Source organism: Phoenix dactylifera, unplaced genomic scaffold (genome assembly GCF_009389715.1).
Source record: "Phoenix dactylifera cultivar Barhee BC4 unplaced genomic scaffold, palm_55x_up_171113_PBpolish2nd_filt_p 000153F, whole genome shotgun sequence".
NCBI classification, from domain to species: domain Eukaryota; kingdom Viridiplantae; phylum Streptophyta; class Magnoliopsida; order Arecales; family Arecaceae; genus Phoenix; species Phoenix dactylifera.
The window spans coordinates 750,414-766,365 of NW_024067702.1; the positions used below are offsets into that span (position 1 = coordinate 750,414).

At 40.4% G+C, this 15,952-nt stretch overlaps 1 protein-coding gene and 1 non-coding gene across 2 annotated transcripts in view; both read left to right on the top strand.

Moving 5' to 3' along the window:
- Window positions 1-361: 361 nt before the first annotated feature.
- On the top strand, window positions 362-467 carry LOC120104984. The gene has a single exon (XR_005507384.1). It is a non-coding gene; the product is annotated as a small nucleolar RNA R71 (small nucleolar RNA).
- Window positions 468-5,050: 4,583 nt separating this feature from the next.
- The window catches only part of LOC103696124 (ATP-dependent RNA helicase DEAH12, chloroplastic-like), a 36,540-nt gene continuing 25,638 nt past the window's right edge, over window positions 5,051-15,952 (top strand). Inside the window, exon 1 of the mRNA XM_039116992.1 lies at window positions 5,051-6,055. Within this exon, the coding sequence (XP_038972920.1) occupies window positions 5,222-6,055 (834 nt within the window). The 5' untranslated portion in view covers window positions 5,051-5,221. The remainder of the gene's footprint in view (window positions 6,056-15,952) is intronic.

A 15,952-nucleotide genomic window follows, 5' to 3' on the forward strand; every position in this document is an offset into this window, starting at 1 on the left:
AAGGGCACTCATGAATAGGGTGGGATGGGCTAGAATAGATAGTACAGACTTGTGCTTGGGAAGAGTTCATGTAATGCCCACCTATCATCAGTTGGTCAATCTTATGGGACAATGCATCTATCTTGCTAGACAGGTCCATAGAATGACTTATTTCACAAATGGTCCCTTTTCTTTGAGAACTTAGGGGTGCTTGACGAGAACAGGAAGCATGGTGGAGGGAGTTTTCATTTAGATTTTCAAATAATTGCCATGCTTCATGCTCATTTTGAAGCATGAATGTCCCCCCGCATGCAGCATCGATTATCTGACGGTTTCGTTCAGTCAATCCGTCATAGAAACATGCACTAGCTGCCACTTAGGTATTTGATGATGAGGGCATTTACGGATTAGGTCCCGAAATCTCTCCTAAGTTTCATGAAATTCTTCTCCCTCAGTTTGGGAGAAGCTTGTAATGGCACGTCTAAACTGGTTCGTTCTTCCTATAGGAAAGTATTTTTTAAGGAATTCTTGTTGCATTTGATCCCAAGAACGAATCGAGTTGGTTTCTAAAGAATTCAGCCATTGTTTGGCTCTATCTTTAAGGGAGAAGGGGAATAATCTAAGTTTCAGAGCATCATCAGTGAAGTTCTGAATCTTGACAGTGGTGCAAATCTCAAGAAATTCATCTAGGTGTTTATATGGGTCTTCATTGGTGAGCCCATAAAAAGATGGGAGCATTTGGATCACACTAGATTTTATTTCATATTGTACAGCTCCTACTTCATGTAATCGAATGCAAAATGGGGAAGTGTAAATGGTGGGAGTAAAGTACTCCCTCAGGAGTTTGGGTTGTTCTTCAGCCATCTCAGGAGGTGGGAATGATCCTAATGTTTTGATCTTAGCTCGAATGTTCCTAAGGGTTCGTTCTATTTCAGGGTCAAAAGGTAATAGGTTTCGTACTCTAGAACGACTACCTTGCATACACTAGTACTCGATCAATCAAGCATGCAATAAAAGAGAAAAGCATATCAATCCTAGTCTTTGTCCTAAAATCACTAGACAGCTCCTAACTGGTTTGAAGAGGGCATCTAAGCCTCCAATCCGGTCTAGTGAACCGAGTTGACCAGGTAAGCTCCCAGGTAAGTGGAGGGGTCACGATGCGTTCGCAAAGGTCCCACTTAAAACCCACTTGCCTCGAACAGATGAACTGTCTCCCTTATAGGGACAAAGCTTGCCTAGACATCAACTAAGCCACAGAGCGAAATTGGTGCAACTTTCGGTGATCTTCGTCCTATTGAGCTCGAATGTCCCTAGGGGCCAATGTCTAATTGATTTTAATTAAAGTGACACTATGTGAGATTGAGTTCACCTAAATTGGGCAAGAGTCCGGTGATGAAATCCGGCTCTTATCTTGTTGGGGTGATTGCCCTTACTAAGTGCAGATTAATTGGTGTATGTGTATCAGGCATGCATTCACACTTTTGCTGAAATTAAAATCAAACAATCACCACAAAATTTCAAGCTAATAATTAATTTAAATAAAAAAGGTTTAGAGGTTACCAAAGGAAATTTCCCCAGCAATTTTTTTTTTTTTTTTTTAGGCAAACCTCTACAGCATTCCTTTTCCAGCAGTTTTCTTTTTGATCATCCCAGATTTTTCCTTTGATTCCTGATCAAATAAGATCAAAAGAAAATTAAAACAAATTAGTAGAAGGGAAAAAAGAGATAAGAAAAGTAACAATAATAGAAAATAATTTTTTTATTTTATTTTAGACATATATATGTTTTTTTTAAAGTTTTTTTTAATTAATTAATTTTTTTAATGATCGGAAAAATAACTATGCTAGCAATCCCCGGCAACGGCGCCAAAAATTGATCGGTTCTTTCAATTTCAAAAATAAACCACGCAATAGCACGTATCCTGTAGGATAGTGATTACGGGTGTCGGTCCACAGGGATTGGAGACAAGTTATTTTTTCCTAATTGAATAATTACTTCAAAGGGTATAAGCTAGAGTAAATGATAAAAACTAAGAATTAATATGGATGTAATAGTATGAATTATCTATGGAGGGAGGTGTTTAGGGCTAGAATCCACCGATAGATTTATATTCGTGACGCTTTCAATGATTGAGTTGTATTTAAGACTTGATTGCTTCCGACTACAAGCCAAAGCAATCATAAAAGAAAATTATAACTAATTCCAGCATGAATCATCTAAGTCTAGCACAAACCATCTACTCTAACGATAAGCATGACCTGTCTAACTTAGCATGATGCATCTGATCTTTAAATCATTAAACATGAAATCAATGTCACATGAATATCTCCTCCAAACCACAAGTGTTGGATTCGATGAAATAGATCAATCTATGTAAAATATTTTATGCAAGATAAATGATTCACATAAATTGGATAAATCATAAAGATCAATTGATAAATTCTTCATCATGCAACAATCTTACAATACAAACTCAAATCAATAAAAATGAAACGAATACTCCTCTATGGCTTCATCAAACCCCTAAACCGAGGTTTAGCTGCTCATGATGCTCGGCGACTTTGATCGGCTTGCTGAGATGCTCCACGCCATCCGTCTCAAGTCCTTCCTTCTTTTTTCTTTTTTTTTTCTTTCTCTAACTCATCCGCTCACAGCATCCCTCTTTTTTTATTCTTCTCGGCACCATAACAGAGCATGTTGTGTTCCTTGGTTCTTCTCACCGTCCTCCCCCCTCCCTCTTCTCTTTGCCGATGGCCTCTTCATATAGACCCTCTCGCCGGTGATGGATCCCCTGGGAGTACGCTGGTGAGGATGCGAATCCCGGATGCTCATCCGATGGGAGCTGGTTGCGGGATTAATGTGGAGTGAAAGAAGAAGGATTCGCCAATTCCATGGGATTGCGGACGGTTGGAATGGCTCAAATCCGGCAGAGGGAGACGGCCAGATGCTTGATTTCATGGGATGCTGGAAGCGTTGATCATGGAGGAGTGATTTCCGGCTGCTGGGAGGTGGAACGGGCGGCGGATGGCGCGCGGTTGATGCGGCTGGGAGGATCGCTCCGAATGGCCGCTGTGCGGAGGCGGAGGCGCAGGCGGAGGAACGGAAGGTTGGCTGCACCGCGTGGAGGATTTCTTAGGCGACGCCATCTCGTGGCTGGAACGGGAGAATCAACAGGAATCTTGGCCGTGATGCACTGCGGGGGAGGGGGGAAGAAGATAAACAGTGAACTCATTTGTTATTATATATATATATATATATATATATATATATATATATATATATATATATATTTTAACACTGTTCATATGAACAGTGTTTTCACGGGACACTGTTCATATGAACAGTGTTTTCAGTGATTCTTCCTGAAATTATTTTTATTTTATTATATTCATTATTTTCTTTTTTTTCTTGTTTTAAATTTATCAATTTTATATGAAGGCAGGTAATGAATTGGTTGGGAATTGACTTTGGGTTTGAGGTGGGTCATGATCGTTGATTTGCTTGAACTTACTCTCGAGCCCAATGTCGTTTAAATTTAATTCTTGCTAAACTGCTTCAGACCGGACTCAACAAGGCTAAAAGCAGGACCGTAACTTAATAAAAGGGTTAATCAAATATTTTTCCATACAATTATAACTTTCAATCTAATCAGGACCAAAGCCAATTTAATTATAACCTTAGCCGGGTCAACACAATCTTCTTATATGTTTTTCTATAGTTTTCATTAAAGATTGCAATCAAGAGAGAGACAAGTTCAGAATCTGGTTTAAGAAAAGAATTATTTACCTCTTACCATAATTTAAATTTAATTCAATGTTTATTCAATTTCATGGTAAAATATGTATTTATCAGTTTAAAAACATTGATAAGTGCTATGGAAAGATAACTAAATTATAAATTATTTAGCACTTATCAGCTAAGATGAGATGATGAGGATGTTTAGAAAGATATTTGATCTCACTTTACACATATACTACTCAAGACATTGATACAGCACAATAATGTAAAAAAAAGGACTAATGCAATTTTCTAAGATTTGATATTAAGACTTACTCATTAAAGACTCACTCAATTTTCTAAGATAATATGGAAGACAAAAAAAAAATATCTCAGTCCATATATCTAAATTATATTAATTGATATCTCATGATATATTTTTTGGTTTTCTTATAAATATGATATATTATTATATTAGTTAGGAAAATAAAGATTGATATTATATATATGTTGTAAGTTCTTGTTATGCTACATATCAAGTTTTTGATTAACTTGCTGTTTGGGGGAACCTAAAATATAATGTTGGAACTTTATTAGTAAAAAATAAAAGTTAGCTTTTTGTACATATACCGTAGCAAATATAGCTTATTATATATTTACTCTCTAAAAATGATTATTTATATATATGCCTCTTAAATCATCTTATTTTTACAACAATACTCGCCCATTAAATTCTTCATTAATAGTGTTAATAAACAAACATTTTAAAGAAAAAATAACTTTATTATCCATTTGTGTCAATATCCATAAAAAATTTGTGGAAAAATATAATTCTTCCCATATAAAATAAATGTTATTTTTTTTTCAAGGGTGCTAATATAAAAGAATAATCTTTTCATTCTATACTTAAAATGGTTATTCATTAACACCCTCAATTAAAAATTTATGGAGGGTCGTTGCTGAGAGATGAGGTTAATTCACTCGTACTCCCTCTCCTCTCAAAAGTTGCCAGATGGCCAGCAAGATATGTATGCATCGCCTCTCCGTTCCCAAAAAGTCGGCTCGGGTCAAGAAATCCGCGACCGGCCTACGTTTCAGGCTGTCGTTGATCCGATAAAAAGCAATAAATCCAACAATTAAATCTCCGACACCATGCTACGGAGCCCAGTTATCATAGCAAATAAATGCACTGCATTGCTGGTACGCCTCGTGGGATAAACAATTGGTGACTTCCGTGGGGTCACGTAGCGTATAACAAGTTTGGTACCTAATCTCCGCTCCGATTTTGGATTCGCTTTCCCTACCACCACTAACCGTAAACACCGACCCGAGAAGCACTATTAAAAGTTGCTCTCCTTTTCCGACGCCTCCCCTGCTTCTGGTCTCTTCTTCTTCTCGTCTGTTCTGGGTTTCTTCCCTTCGCGTCTCTCTCGCTCTTCTCTGACCGCTCCGCGGCCCCCCACCCACCCAAGATTCTACGCTTCCGCCGCCGCTCCCCCGGCTCGCCGAGGTGGCGGCCGTGAGGATGAGGCCGAGCACCTCGAGTCCCCCGTTCCCACCTTCGCCCGCCGGCCAATGGCGTTGCATCTCATGGCCGGCCACCCCCCACCCCTGCCCCCAGCCGCCGATGCCGCTGCGTCCGTTCATGGTGCTCCTCATCCGCGGTGGCGGTAAGAGGGACCCCACCCGGAGGGAGTTGGACGCCATCGACGCTCTGATCAACTCCGGCCCCTCCCGGCCAACGGAGTTCTTCGTCTACGCTTCCGGCCGCGTCGCCGCGAAGCTCTTCTACTGGAAGGAGGGAGAGACCATGGATTCTGTCCTCTTCTTCTGGCGCCGCCGGCTCGAGGGCGCCCACCTCCTGCGCCCCAAGGTGGTCGTCGCCGGGACCTCCATTCGCTACGACAGGGAGGAGGAGGCGGGCCGGGTCAGGGCCCTCTTCGTCGCCCACGCCTACGACCTCCACAAGGGCGAGTCGGTGAAGAGGTGCGAACAGAGGATTGGGGAGATCACCGCGGAGATCAAGAAGCTTTCAGCGCAGCTGGGTGGCCGGAACCGGTTGAAGGACTACGAGAAACTCTATGCGAAGCGGACGCAGCTACATACGGAGGAGGAGCAATTGAAGAAGAAGATGGAGGAATTCAGAGCTGCCATGCATTGCATTCTCTGTCATCTTGGAGAGCCCCTGGAAGAGGTTGGGCTGGAAAAGGAGGCTGCTTTCGAGCTGCTTAAGTTTGCAGGTGGCCGGGACTGGGGCTGCATTCACTCGGTCATGGTGCGCGAGTGCCGGAGGCTCGATGACAAGTTGCCAATTTATGCATGCAGAAGGCAAATTTTGAGAAATATAGTTGCCAATCAGGTATGGCTACAATCACTTTGTACAGATGATTGGATAAATTTAGCGCTGTTGTTCTGCTAGCGTTTATGTTTTCTTTTGGAGATTGTGCAAAGAATTTGATTCCTTGGATAAATCACCTGTCTACTTATTATTAATAAACTTGACCTGACAATTCAATCCAACTGCTGATTATGGTGGATGGGTTTTGCAGATTGGTACAAACAGAAGTAATGAAATCGTTTTATTATTCTCTTTTTCAGTGCACCGTTGTTTTGCTACGTGGTTATGGGAATTGCAAAAGTTCTTTTCTTTTTTATTTAAAATTATTAGGATCTGTTTAATGCTCTCATTCATTGGTTGCTGTCACAAATTTGTTTCTCTTGAGGTTCTCTTTTTTGTGGGAAGGGAGTGTAACTTATGATTTCGTTGGGAGGGGAGTAGAATCCTTTCTTTTATCCGTTTTTCTCTTATTATTATTATCATCATTCCTCGGGTGAGGATTCAGTATTACACTCCTTTTTCTCGTGGGGTGGGGTTGGAGGCTCGGTAATGTATTGGCAAAGGCCTTTTTGGAGCCGGAAGCCCAAAGACCATCTGTAATTTGCTCTTTCATGACCTGGAAAAATCAGACCTTTTTGGTGTCAGAACACAAAAAGACAATCTGTAATTTGCTCTTGTACAGCATGGAAAAATCAGGAAGGTCGAAGGTCTTCTCAAACAACTGTTCTCTCATTAAGGAGTTCCCAGGTAGCTGATCTCTATATTGTGGCAATATAAAATATATAATTATATGTGATTCTGTCAATATTGTCCCATTAGAAGTCATTAAACATATACTATGGTTATTTGAGATGAAAAGTGGTTTGTATATTTTGTTTAGTTGATTTTGTTGGAATAGTTGAAAAGGCTATCTCATGATAATTGATAGTAAAATTATACTGAGATATGTCATATATGTCTTCTTTGCATATTAGGAATCTCTGTTTTATAGCAAAAGCTGGAGACTTATGTAGAGGCAATAGTAAAAAATATCTGCATTCTTTGAGAAAATTTGAGTCAAGGGAAAGGGTACAATTGGATAATTTTATACGAAGTTATCATTTCTTACCTTTTCACATCATTGGTGCTGCCATTGCTGTTTCTTGTTTTCCAGATTAGGTGGTTTTGTTCATACGTGAGAATGAGAGCCCTTTAAGAATGCTGTGCAACAAAGATACCATGCCATACAATAACACAGCTATGTGCATATGTTAGTTTATAGTGATAAATAAACTAAGTGCCAATTTTTTCTTAGAATTTAGCAAGAACTAAGAGATAAAAGTATGGAAGATACCACAAATTTTTACATAAATGATTGCACATAGATAGCTTATAAATGTTAATGAATTCATGCACTGTGCATGTATACTTATGCATGTTTGTATATATATTTGTGTACAAGGTATGCTGTCTTGGTACCAGGCTCCGTACTGGTGCCACCTTGTTACTGTGTTGGTATGTATGGTACGGAGGCCACTTTCAGTGTACCAAGTGTTGGTTCGCCCTTCGTACCGTGTACCAATACCGAACCGATATAGTTCGCCTCTTACCATCTGGTTCAGTATGGTATGGCATGCCACGTTTGTATGTCTTTAAAATTTTATGGTTTCAAGTATTGGCCCATGCGAGTGCAGGAGAATATCCACACTTGACAATGGGTTGGTGTGGGATACTGCGTATGATGCTGGCTCATATCAACTTTGGCTAGTTGTATTAGCTTGTATTGATTTATGAGGGTTATTACAACTTAGTATTATATGTTACTGAGTCAGTCTACCCCCCCCCCCCGGGGATGAAAATTCTCATGATGTCCATTTGCTAGTGAACTCCATTTCAATGACAATTTAATGGTTGGCATGATATGCACATATATGTGCTTTTAATATATGTAGTGATGCGGACTTAATGCATGCTTATATGTATGAGTGCAGGCATGTTAGTATTTGCACGTGTGAACATGAGAACAACTCAATTATTGTTGCAATTCTACTTAGGGTCGGGGTAACTATGCTAGAATCTCACCCGAAGCTCATTTGGTCATTGGCTTCCTTAATGCTTCTTATTCAACATTTTAAAGAGAACTGTATCTTTATACCTGCTCCGGAATATGCTCCAAAACTCACTTCTCATAACCAAACTTCCTTGTTTGGCTACATCAGCAACTTAAGAGGTTGACTGGCCTTATAAGGCTTCTTTTTATTGAAAGCGAGAAGAAATAGATTGTCCACACCTTCTCTTTTCCCATAAAAGAGAGGCATCTACTGTGTTTTGGGTGTCTAAAAAGGAAAGAGGGGGGGGGATAGGGAAAAGAAAAGGAGGAAGGAGAGGATTATGGAGAAAGTACTGGCTGTTTGCAAATGCCTGTCACTTCTTCCCCTTAATCTTGGCCTCTAGCCCTTTTGCCTTCTTTAGAGACTGTTTGGTTGCCCATAACTAGGCAACTGTTTGGTTGCCCATAACTAGGCAACTGTTTGGTTGCCGATTGTTGAAATCACGAATCCTTCCGTGATTAGTGGGATCAGATTTGATCTGATTCAATCTCGGTTTAAAACCAAATTTGTTGAAGAGAATAATTTTCAGATTTGGTCGGTTGTGATTGCTGCTTTTTTTGGCTAGTTTAAATTTATTTGTTTCTCTCTCTTATCCCTTTAATTTAGCTTGTAGTTTCCAAGAATAAAGGGATCTGTTTTATGATCAGATTCTATAAATATTTGTATTATCAAAGAGGAATGAGATAGCAAGTATTCCAATCTTTGTTCATCCGATTGTAGTGTTCCTATTCCGTCGTCTCCTCCCCGATTTCATGGTATCAGAGCCGAGGGTTGTTTGAGACAGAGGAATGGCTAAAACAGCCATGACCGGTGCGCGCAGGGATGAGGAGTCCAGAGGCTCTACGGAGACTTCTGGACCCAACCCTACAAGCGCACCCACTACAACCACCGTCAATATGCCGTCTGCAAACTTTTCAGAAAACTCACCTCTACAGATCACCACAACCCGTCTCAATAGCACCAATTTTCTCCAATGGTCCCGTTCCGCTTTAATGGTTATCCGAGGACGTGGACGGCTTGGCTACATTACGGGAGCAACAAAGCAACCGGCTGAAGGAGATGCAGCCTACGCAACCTGGGATGCTCAAAATTCCATGGTAATGGCATGGATTGGTAATTCTATGGAGGAGGACATTAGGGAATCTTACCTATACTATGCTACAGCCAAGGAGCTTTGGGATGCCCTAACTATGACATTCTCCGATCTTGAGAATTCAGCTCAATTGTTTGAGCTTCGGAATAGAGCACATGATTTACGACAAGGAGAACAAGATGTTACCCAGTATTACAATGCTCAACCGAACCATCTGACTTGTATTTGATGGTAAACACCCATTTGCAGCCAACTGGTGATTTTTCTTTCGATTTTTTCACAACTTGAGAAAATATGTGTTGGATCTTTTAGGAGAGACAGGCATGCTTGGAAGTAAACCTACTGGTACTCCTATAAATCCAAATCAGAAGTTGGGCGACTGCCTAGGTAGCACACCTATTGATAAAGGAAGGTATCAACGTCTAGTAGGGAAGCTCATTTATCTTTCTCATACTAGACCTGACATCGCCTTCACTAATACCTGCGGGTTTTGGTGTAATGGTAGCGCTTGATCCCCACATTTGGTATTAGAGCGAGGTTGCAGGTTCGAACCCCCAGGGTGTCGCTTGGGGGGGATTATTGGGATTATTCCAAGCCCCCCTTTAGGGGTTTGCTGCCACGTGTGGCTTATGGGGGCCACATGATGGCATCGGTGCTTGACAGCCCAGCCTACCGATGCGCTTATGGGGGGCAGTGCGAAGCCCCTCCTGCCTACCTGTCACTTAGTACGGGGCTCTGCTCTATTGTTGATAGCCGTGGGGGGTGCCCTGCGGTGGTCAGCCTCGGCTTAAGGAAATAAAGTTGTGCCTTTACTAACAGCAATTGCTTTTGGTATGGTGGTAAGCGCTTGATCCAACATGATTTGCGCTCTGTTTTACATGTCCCTAATTTAACTTGCAATCTTCTTTCCATAGTAAATTGACTATAGATTTAAAATGTGGTGTTCATTTTATTGGGTCTATGTGCATTTTTCAGGACCTGATTTCGGGGAAGAGGATTGGCAATGCTAAAGAATGTGAGGGACTATACTATTTCGAAGAAGAAGCCATCTTGAATAAACAAGCTTAAACCATGAGTTGTGAGTCTATTCCTAGAGAACAACAAATAATGTTATGGCATCGTAGGCTAGGTCATCCAAATTTTTCGTATTTAAAGAATTTGTTTCCAACTTTGTTTCGTAATACAGATTTATTTCAATGTGACATTTGTCAAATTGCTAAACATTCACGTTCTTCATTTCCATCTCATAACTATAAGGCATCTTCTCCTTTTACCTTGATTCATAGTGACATTTGGGGTCCGTCTAAGATTAAACACATAATGGGAAAAAGGTGGTTCATAACATTTACTGATGATCATACAAGATTATGTTGGGTTTATCTTTTAAAAGAAAAGTCAGAAGCTGAGGATGTTTTTAAAAACTTTCATTCCATGATAAAAACCCAATATGATACAAGTATAAAAATCCTTCGAACAGACAATGGGCGTGAGTATTTCAATCTTATCTTAGGGAATTTTCTTCTAGAAAAAGGGATTATTCATCAAAGCTCATGTATTATAACCCCACAACAAAATGGGATTGCCGAAAGAAAAAATCGCCACCTTCTCGAAACAGCTAGAGCCCTTATGTTTACAAGCAAGGTTCCAAAATATTTTTGGGGGGATGCAGTACTTACTGCTTGTTACCTAATAAACAGGATGCCAACCAGAGTTCATAATTATGAAACCCCTCTAAATGTCTTCCTAAACACTTACCCGAAAAATAGAGCTGTCGTGTCATTACCTTTAAAAGTGTTTGGATGTACTTCATTTACTCACATTCATGATTATGAACGAACCAAATTAGATCCTAAAGCTAGAAAGTGTATTTTCTTAGGCTATTCACCTACTCAAAAGGGATATAAGTGTTACTCTCCAGAAACTCATAAGTATTATACCTCAATGGATGTCACGTTTTTTGAAAATCAACCATTTTTTTCACAAAATTTCCCTCAGGGGGAGCATCATAGTGATGGGAATTTTTGGGAAACAACCACCCCCTCTCCTCTTCTCCCCATTTCTGAATTCGAGTCTAGAACTCCAGTTACTCCTACTCAACCTTCAACAAATCAAGAAAGTTCAATGATAGGGGGAGATGAGCAACTCCAAGCACCACCAGAGCTCCGTGTTTATTCAAGGAGGAATAACCCTCAGATAGTAGAACACCTCACGGACCAACTGCAAAGTCATGAATCTGAACCGATATCAGGTAATGATAATTACTCTACTCCACACTTTAATTCTACTAGCAATGATTTGGATGTTCCTATAGCTCTAAGGAAAGGTGTTCGGTCTTGCACACAACATCCGATCTCCAATTTCATTGCCTATAGCCACTTATCTAAACTACGGTCAGGACTCTTGTTGCAAATTTATCATCCTCAAAAATACCTAAGTCTATTCAGAAGGCCTTGTCAATTCCAGAGTGGAAAAAAGCAATTGAGGAAGAGATGTCAGCACTAGAAAAAAATGGGACTTGGCAAGTTGTGAAAAAACCGAAAAAAAAATCACTAGTTGGCTACAAATGGGTGTTTACCATCAAATACAAGTCAGATGGTTCGGTTCAGCGCTACAAAGCAAGATTAGTGGCAAAAGGTTTTTCTCAAACCTATGGCGTAGATTATCAGGAGACCTTTGCACCAGTAGCAAAGTTAAACACTGTAAGGGTTCTCCTATCACTTGCTGCAAATCTAGATTGGAAGCTTCAACAACTTGATGTGAAGAATGCTTTCTTAAATGGAGACTTAGAGGAAGAAGTGTATATGGAATTGCCACTAGGTTTTGATGAAGCTAGAGTTCAGGAAAAAGTTTGCAGACTCAGAAAATCCCTATATGGATTGAAGCAATCCCCGCGGGCATGGTTTGGTAGATTTATGAAAACTATATGTCAACAGGGATACAAATAAGCTTAATCTGATCATACTATGTTCTACAGGTATATAGGGGATAAGGTCACTGTTTTGATTGTTTATGTGGATGATATAATCTTAACAGGTGATGACTGTGAAGAAATGGAAAGATTAAAGAGAACTCTTGCAACCAAGTTTGAAATAAAAGATCTGGGTTCTTTACGATATTTTCTTGGAATGGAGATAGCTAGAAATAAAAGTGGCATCTCAGTATCACAGAGAAAATATGTGTTGGATCTTTTAGGAGAGACAGGCATGCTTGGAAGTAAACCTGCTGATACTCCTATAAATCCAAATCAGAAGTTGGGCGACTGCCTAGGTAGCACACCTGTTGATAAAGGAAGGTATCAACGTCTAGTAGGGAAGCTCATTTATCTTTCTCATACTAGACCTGACATCGCCTTCACTGTAAGTGTGGTAAGTCAGTTTATGCATGCACCTTTTGTAGAACATATGGATGTTGTCTACCAGATTTTGAGATACTTGAAAGGAACTCCAGGACGTGGTCTACTTTTTAGAAAGAATGAGGAAAGGACTGTTGAAACATTTACAGATGCAGACTGGGTAGGTTCAGTAAAAGATAGACGATCAACCACTGGATATTGTACCTTTGTATGGGGCAACCTAGTGACCTGGAGGAGTAAGAAGCAAGCAGTTGTAGCAAGAAGCAGTGCGGAGGCAGAATTCAGGGCTGTAGCCCATGGAATTTGTGAAATAATGTGGCTGAAACTATTGTTAAAAGAACTCAGAATTGAGAAGAATGAACCTATGAAAGTCTACTGTGATAACAAGGCAGCAATTGCAATATCACACAATCCAGTTCATCATGATAGGACAAAACATGTTGAGGTGGATCGTCACTTTATTAAAGAGAAGATAGAAGAAGGAACGATTTGTATGGTTTATATACCTTCGTCTGAACAAGCTGCAGATTTACTAACAAAGGGACTCTTCAAACCTGCATTCGAGAAATTGGTTGACAAGCTGGGTTTGTTCGATGTATATAGCCCAGCTTGAGGGGGAGTGTTGAAATCACGAATCCTTCCGTGATTAGTGGGATCAGATTTGATCTGATTCAATCTCGGTTTAAAACCAAATTTGTTGAAGAGAATAATTTTCAGATTTGGTCGGTTGTGATTGCTGCTTTTTTTGGCTAGTTTAAATTTATTTGTTTCTCTCTCTTATCCCTTTAATTAGCTTGTAGTTTCCAAGAATAAAGGGATCTGTTTTATGATCAGATTCTATAAATATTTGTATTATCAAAGAGGAATGAGATAACAAGTATTCCAATCTTTGTTCATCCGATTGTAGTGTTCCTATTCCGTCGTCTCCTCCCGGTTTCACCGATAACTAGGCATCTGAACTCAGGCCCAGCAGGAACCCATTACAATTGTTTGATTGGTCAACAGTGGAGCCTAGGTGGGTTCCCAACATGGCTCATAAAGAGAAAAAATGGCTCAAATGACTTTCCTCCAAGGGGAGCTGAGGCCACTTCAGCAAAGTGGGCACCCACTCAGCCGCTAACAATGAACCAAGTAGGCCCGTAATCTCATTCATTGATTGAAGTTGGGTAATATGCAATGTCAAAAGATGGAGAGAAGGGGAATGTTTGTTGGCATTATCTAAACTCTTCACCTTATGGAATATCGTAAAATTTGGGAGAAGTAGGGGACAAGAACTTCTCAAAGGTGCAAGCTGAAACTTTTGTTCAAAATTCCAAGCATGGTGCAGACTGCAGAGGTTATATGACATAGGAGGGATCAAATCCTATATTCATTTTTCAATTTTGAGAAAAATATGTTTCTAAATCCACCTATACAACTCAAGAGCAGTGATGATAAATGAGCCATGGAATATTTCAAAATCAATAAGTTAAATATCCAAAGTCTATACAAATTGGGTTTGAAAATGGGTTGAACTGATTTCATATTCTTGTAATTGGACAAGCTAAGGGCCTACTTTGGTTGGGCTGTGGTCTCCTCCTTAGTAGGCTTGTTTAATGATGCTTTTGTTGATTTCTTTTCAACATGCTCCCCTTCTTGGTGAAAGACTTACCCTTGAGTCAAACCTTCTTGCTCTTGGCATAGTACAGAGAGAGATTTGTGTGTTGGAAGTAAACAAGCATGATAATCACCAAGAATCTTATTCTTGTCGGCAAGGTACGCGGTACCGACTGTACCGATGTACCGGTGGGCATCGGTACCGGTACGGTACCGAACCAAACCGAGCCAAACCGGTACGGTACCGATGGGGCTAAAAGCCAAAAAAATTTTGGAGCCATTACAGATTGGTCGGTTTGGGCCGGTACCGGTCGGTACGCGTCGGTACCGGATCGGTACGGGCCGGTACGCGTCGGTACGGGTTGGTACGCATCGGTATGGGCTGGTACGCGTCGGTACGGTTCGGTAGCGAAATATGTAGCTGTACCGTACCGGTAAGATTCGGTACCGGTATGTACCGGCCGGTACCGACCCGTACCGACCGGTACGGTAGACCATGCTTGTCGGCAAGGTTCGCTGTACCGGTCGGTACCGGTCGGTACCGAGCGTACCGTACCCGTACCGATGGGTACCGGTATCGGTACACCAATGTCGGTACGGTCGGTACTGAGCGTACGGTACCGTACCGACACTCGGTACGCCTATACTAATGCGGTACCGGTACGGGGTTCGGTACCGGTACGGCGAACCTTGCTTGTCGGTATTCTTTCTAATGCATAGGAGAACTTTGAACGGATCTTCCACCCAATATCGAGGCTTACAATGATGTCTCAGTAGGAAGCACTTTTGGCGACGATCATATACTAAATCTTTTTCCTTAAAACTGCACATGTCCAATGATTGTTGGCAACACTTCGCATTAATTTCAAACATTAGTTGTGGTGTGTGGGTTGTCAAGGGACTGCATAGTTCACATGAGTATACGTTGCATATGCCAAGAGTGGCATTTAAAGCCACTCTTTTGTGAAGCAAATTCTAGAAAAGTTCATACCAACAGAATTAAGAGAGTAAACAAACGAGGATTATTTTTAAAAGGAAACAACTGGTTACAATGTCATGGCCCAAAATTCAAACTTGCTCGAATCTTGAGGTGTGACCATCAAAGTTGACCAAGATACCATTCATGTTCAACATCCTCAAAGGAAACCATATGTTCAATCGAAATTCTATGAAAAATATATTATAATCAATAGCTCTTAGATAAAGTCCACTCACAAACTTCCTGATGCAGGAGAATCCAAGAGTTTGCTTAATTAGCTACTTTTAATATATGCTTTTGATTATTTTAGTTTATGGTTAGTAATTATGTCTCTAGTTATATTAAGTAGTCATGTGACTAGCATGTGACTTTTAATGAATTTGGATGGCTAAGATTAGATGGGGTTCTTTATCATCAAGAGCTGGGATTAGAGAGCTATTGTAACCCTAGTATAAATAGTCTTTAGACTCAGATTAAGTACTTGTCTTATTCTTATTTCAGAAGTTAGTGGTACAAACCCTAAAATGCATTGTTCTTGTTCATGTTTCAATCTTGCTGAATTTTAGCCCCTGTTTTGCTGTCTATTTGCTGGTTTTTTTTCTTTTTTTTTTCTTTTTTTTTTTTTTACGTCCAGCACTATGTCAAAGTTATTTTAGAGCAACATGATCCTAAGGGTTGCATTAGGATTTTGTTTATAAACCATGGTTGTACATGGTAGTGGCCGTGGAAGGGGAAATCAAGCTCTGCAGATGGAATTGGCTGAGATGTGGAATATGATTGAAGATTTGTTGCAGGCTGTACAAGCTTT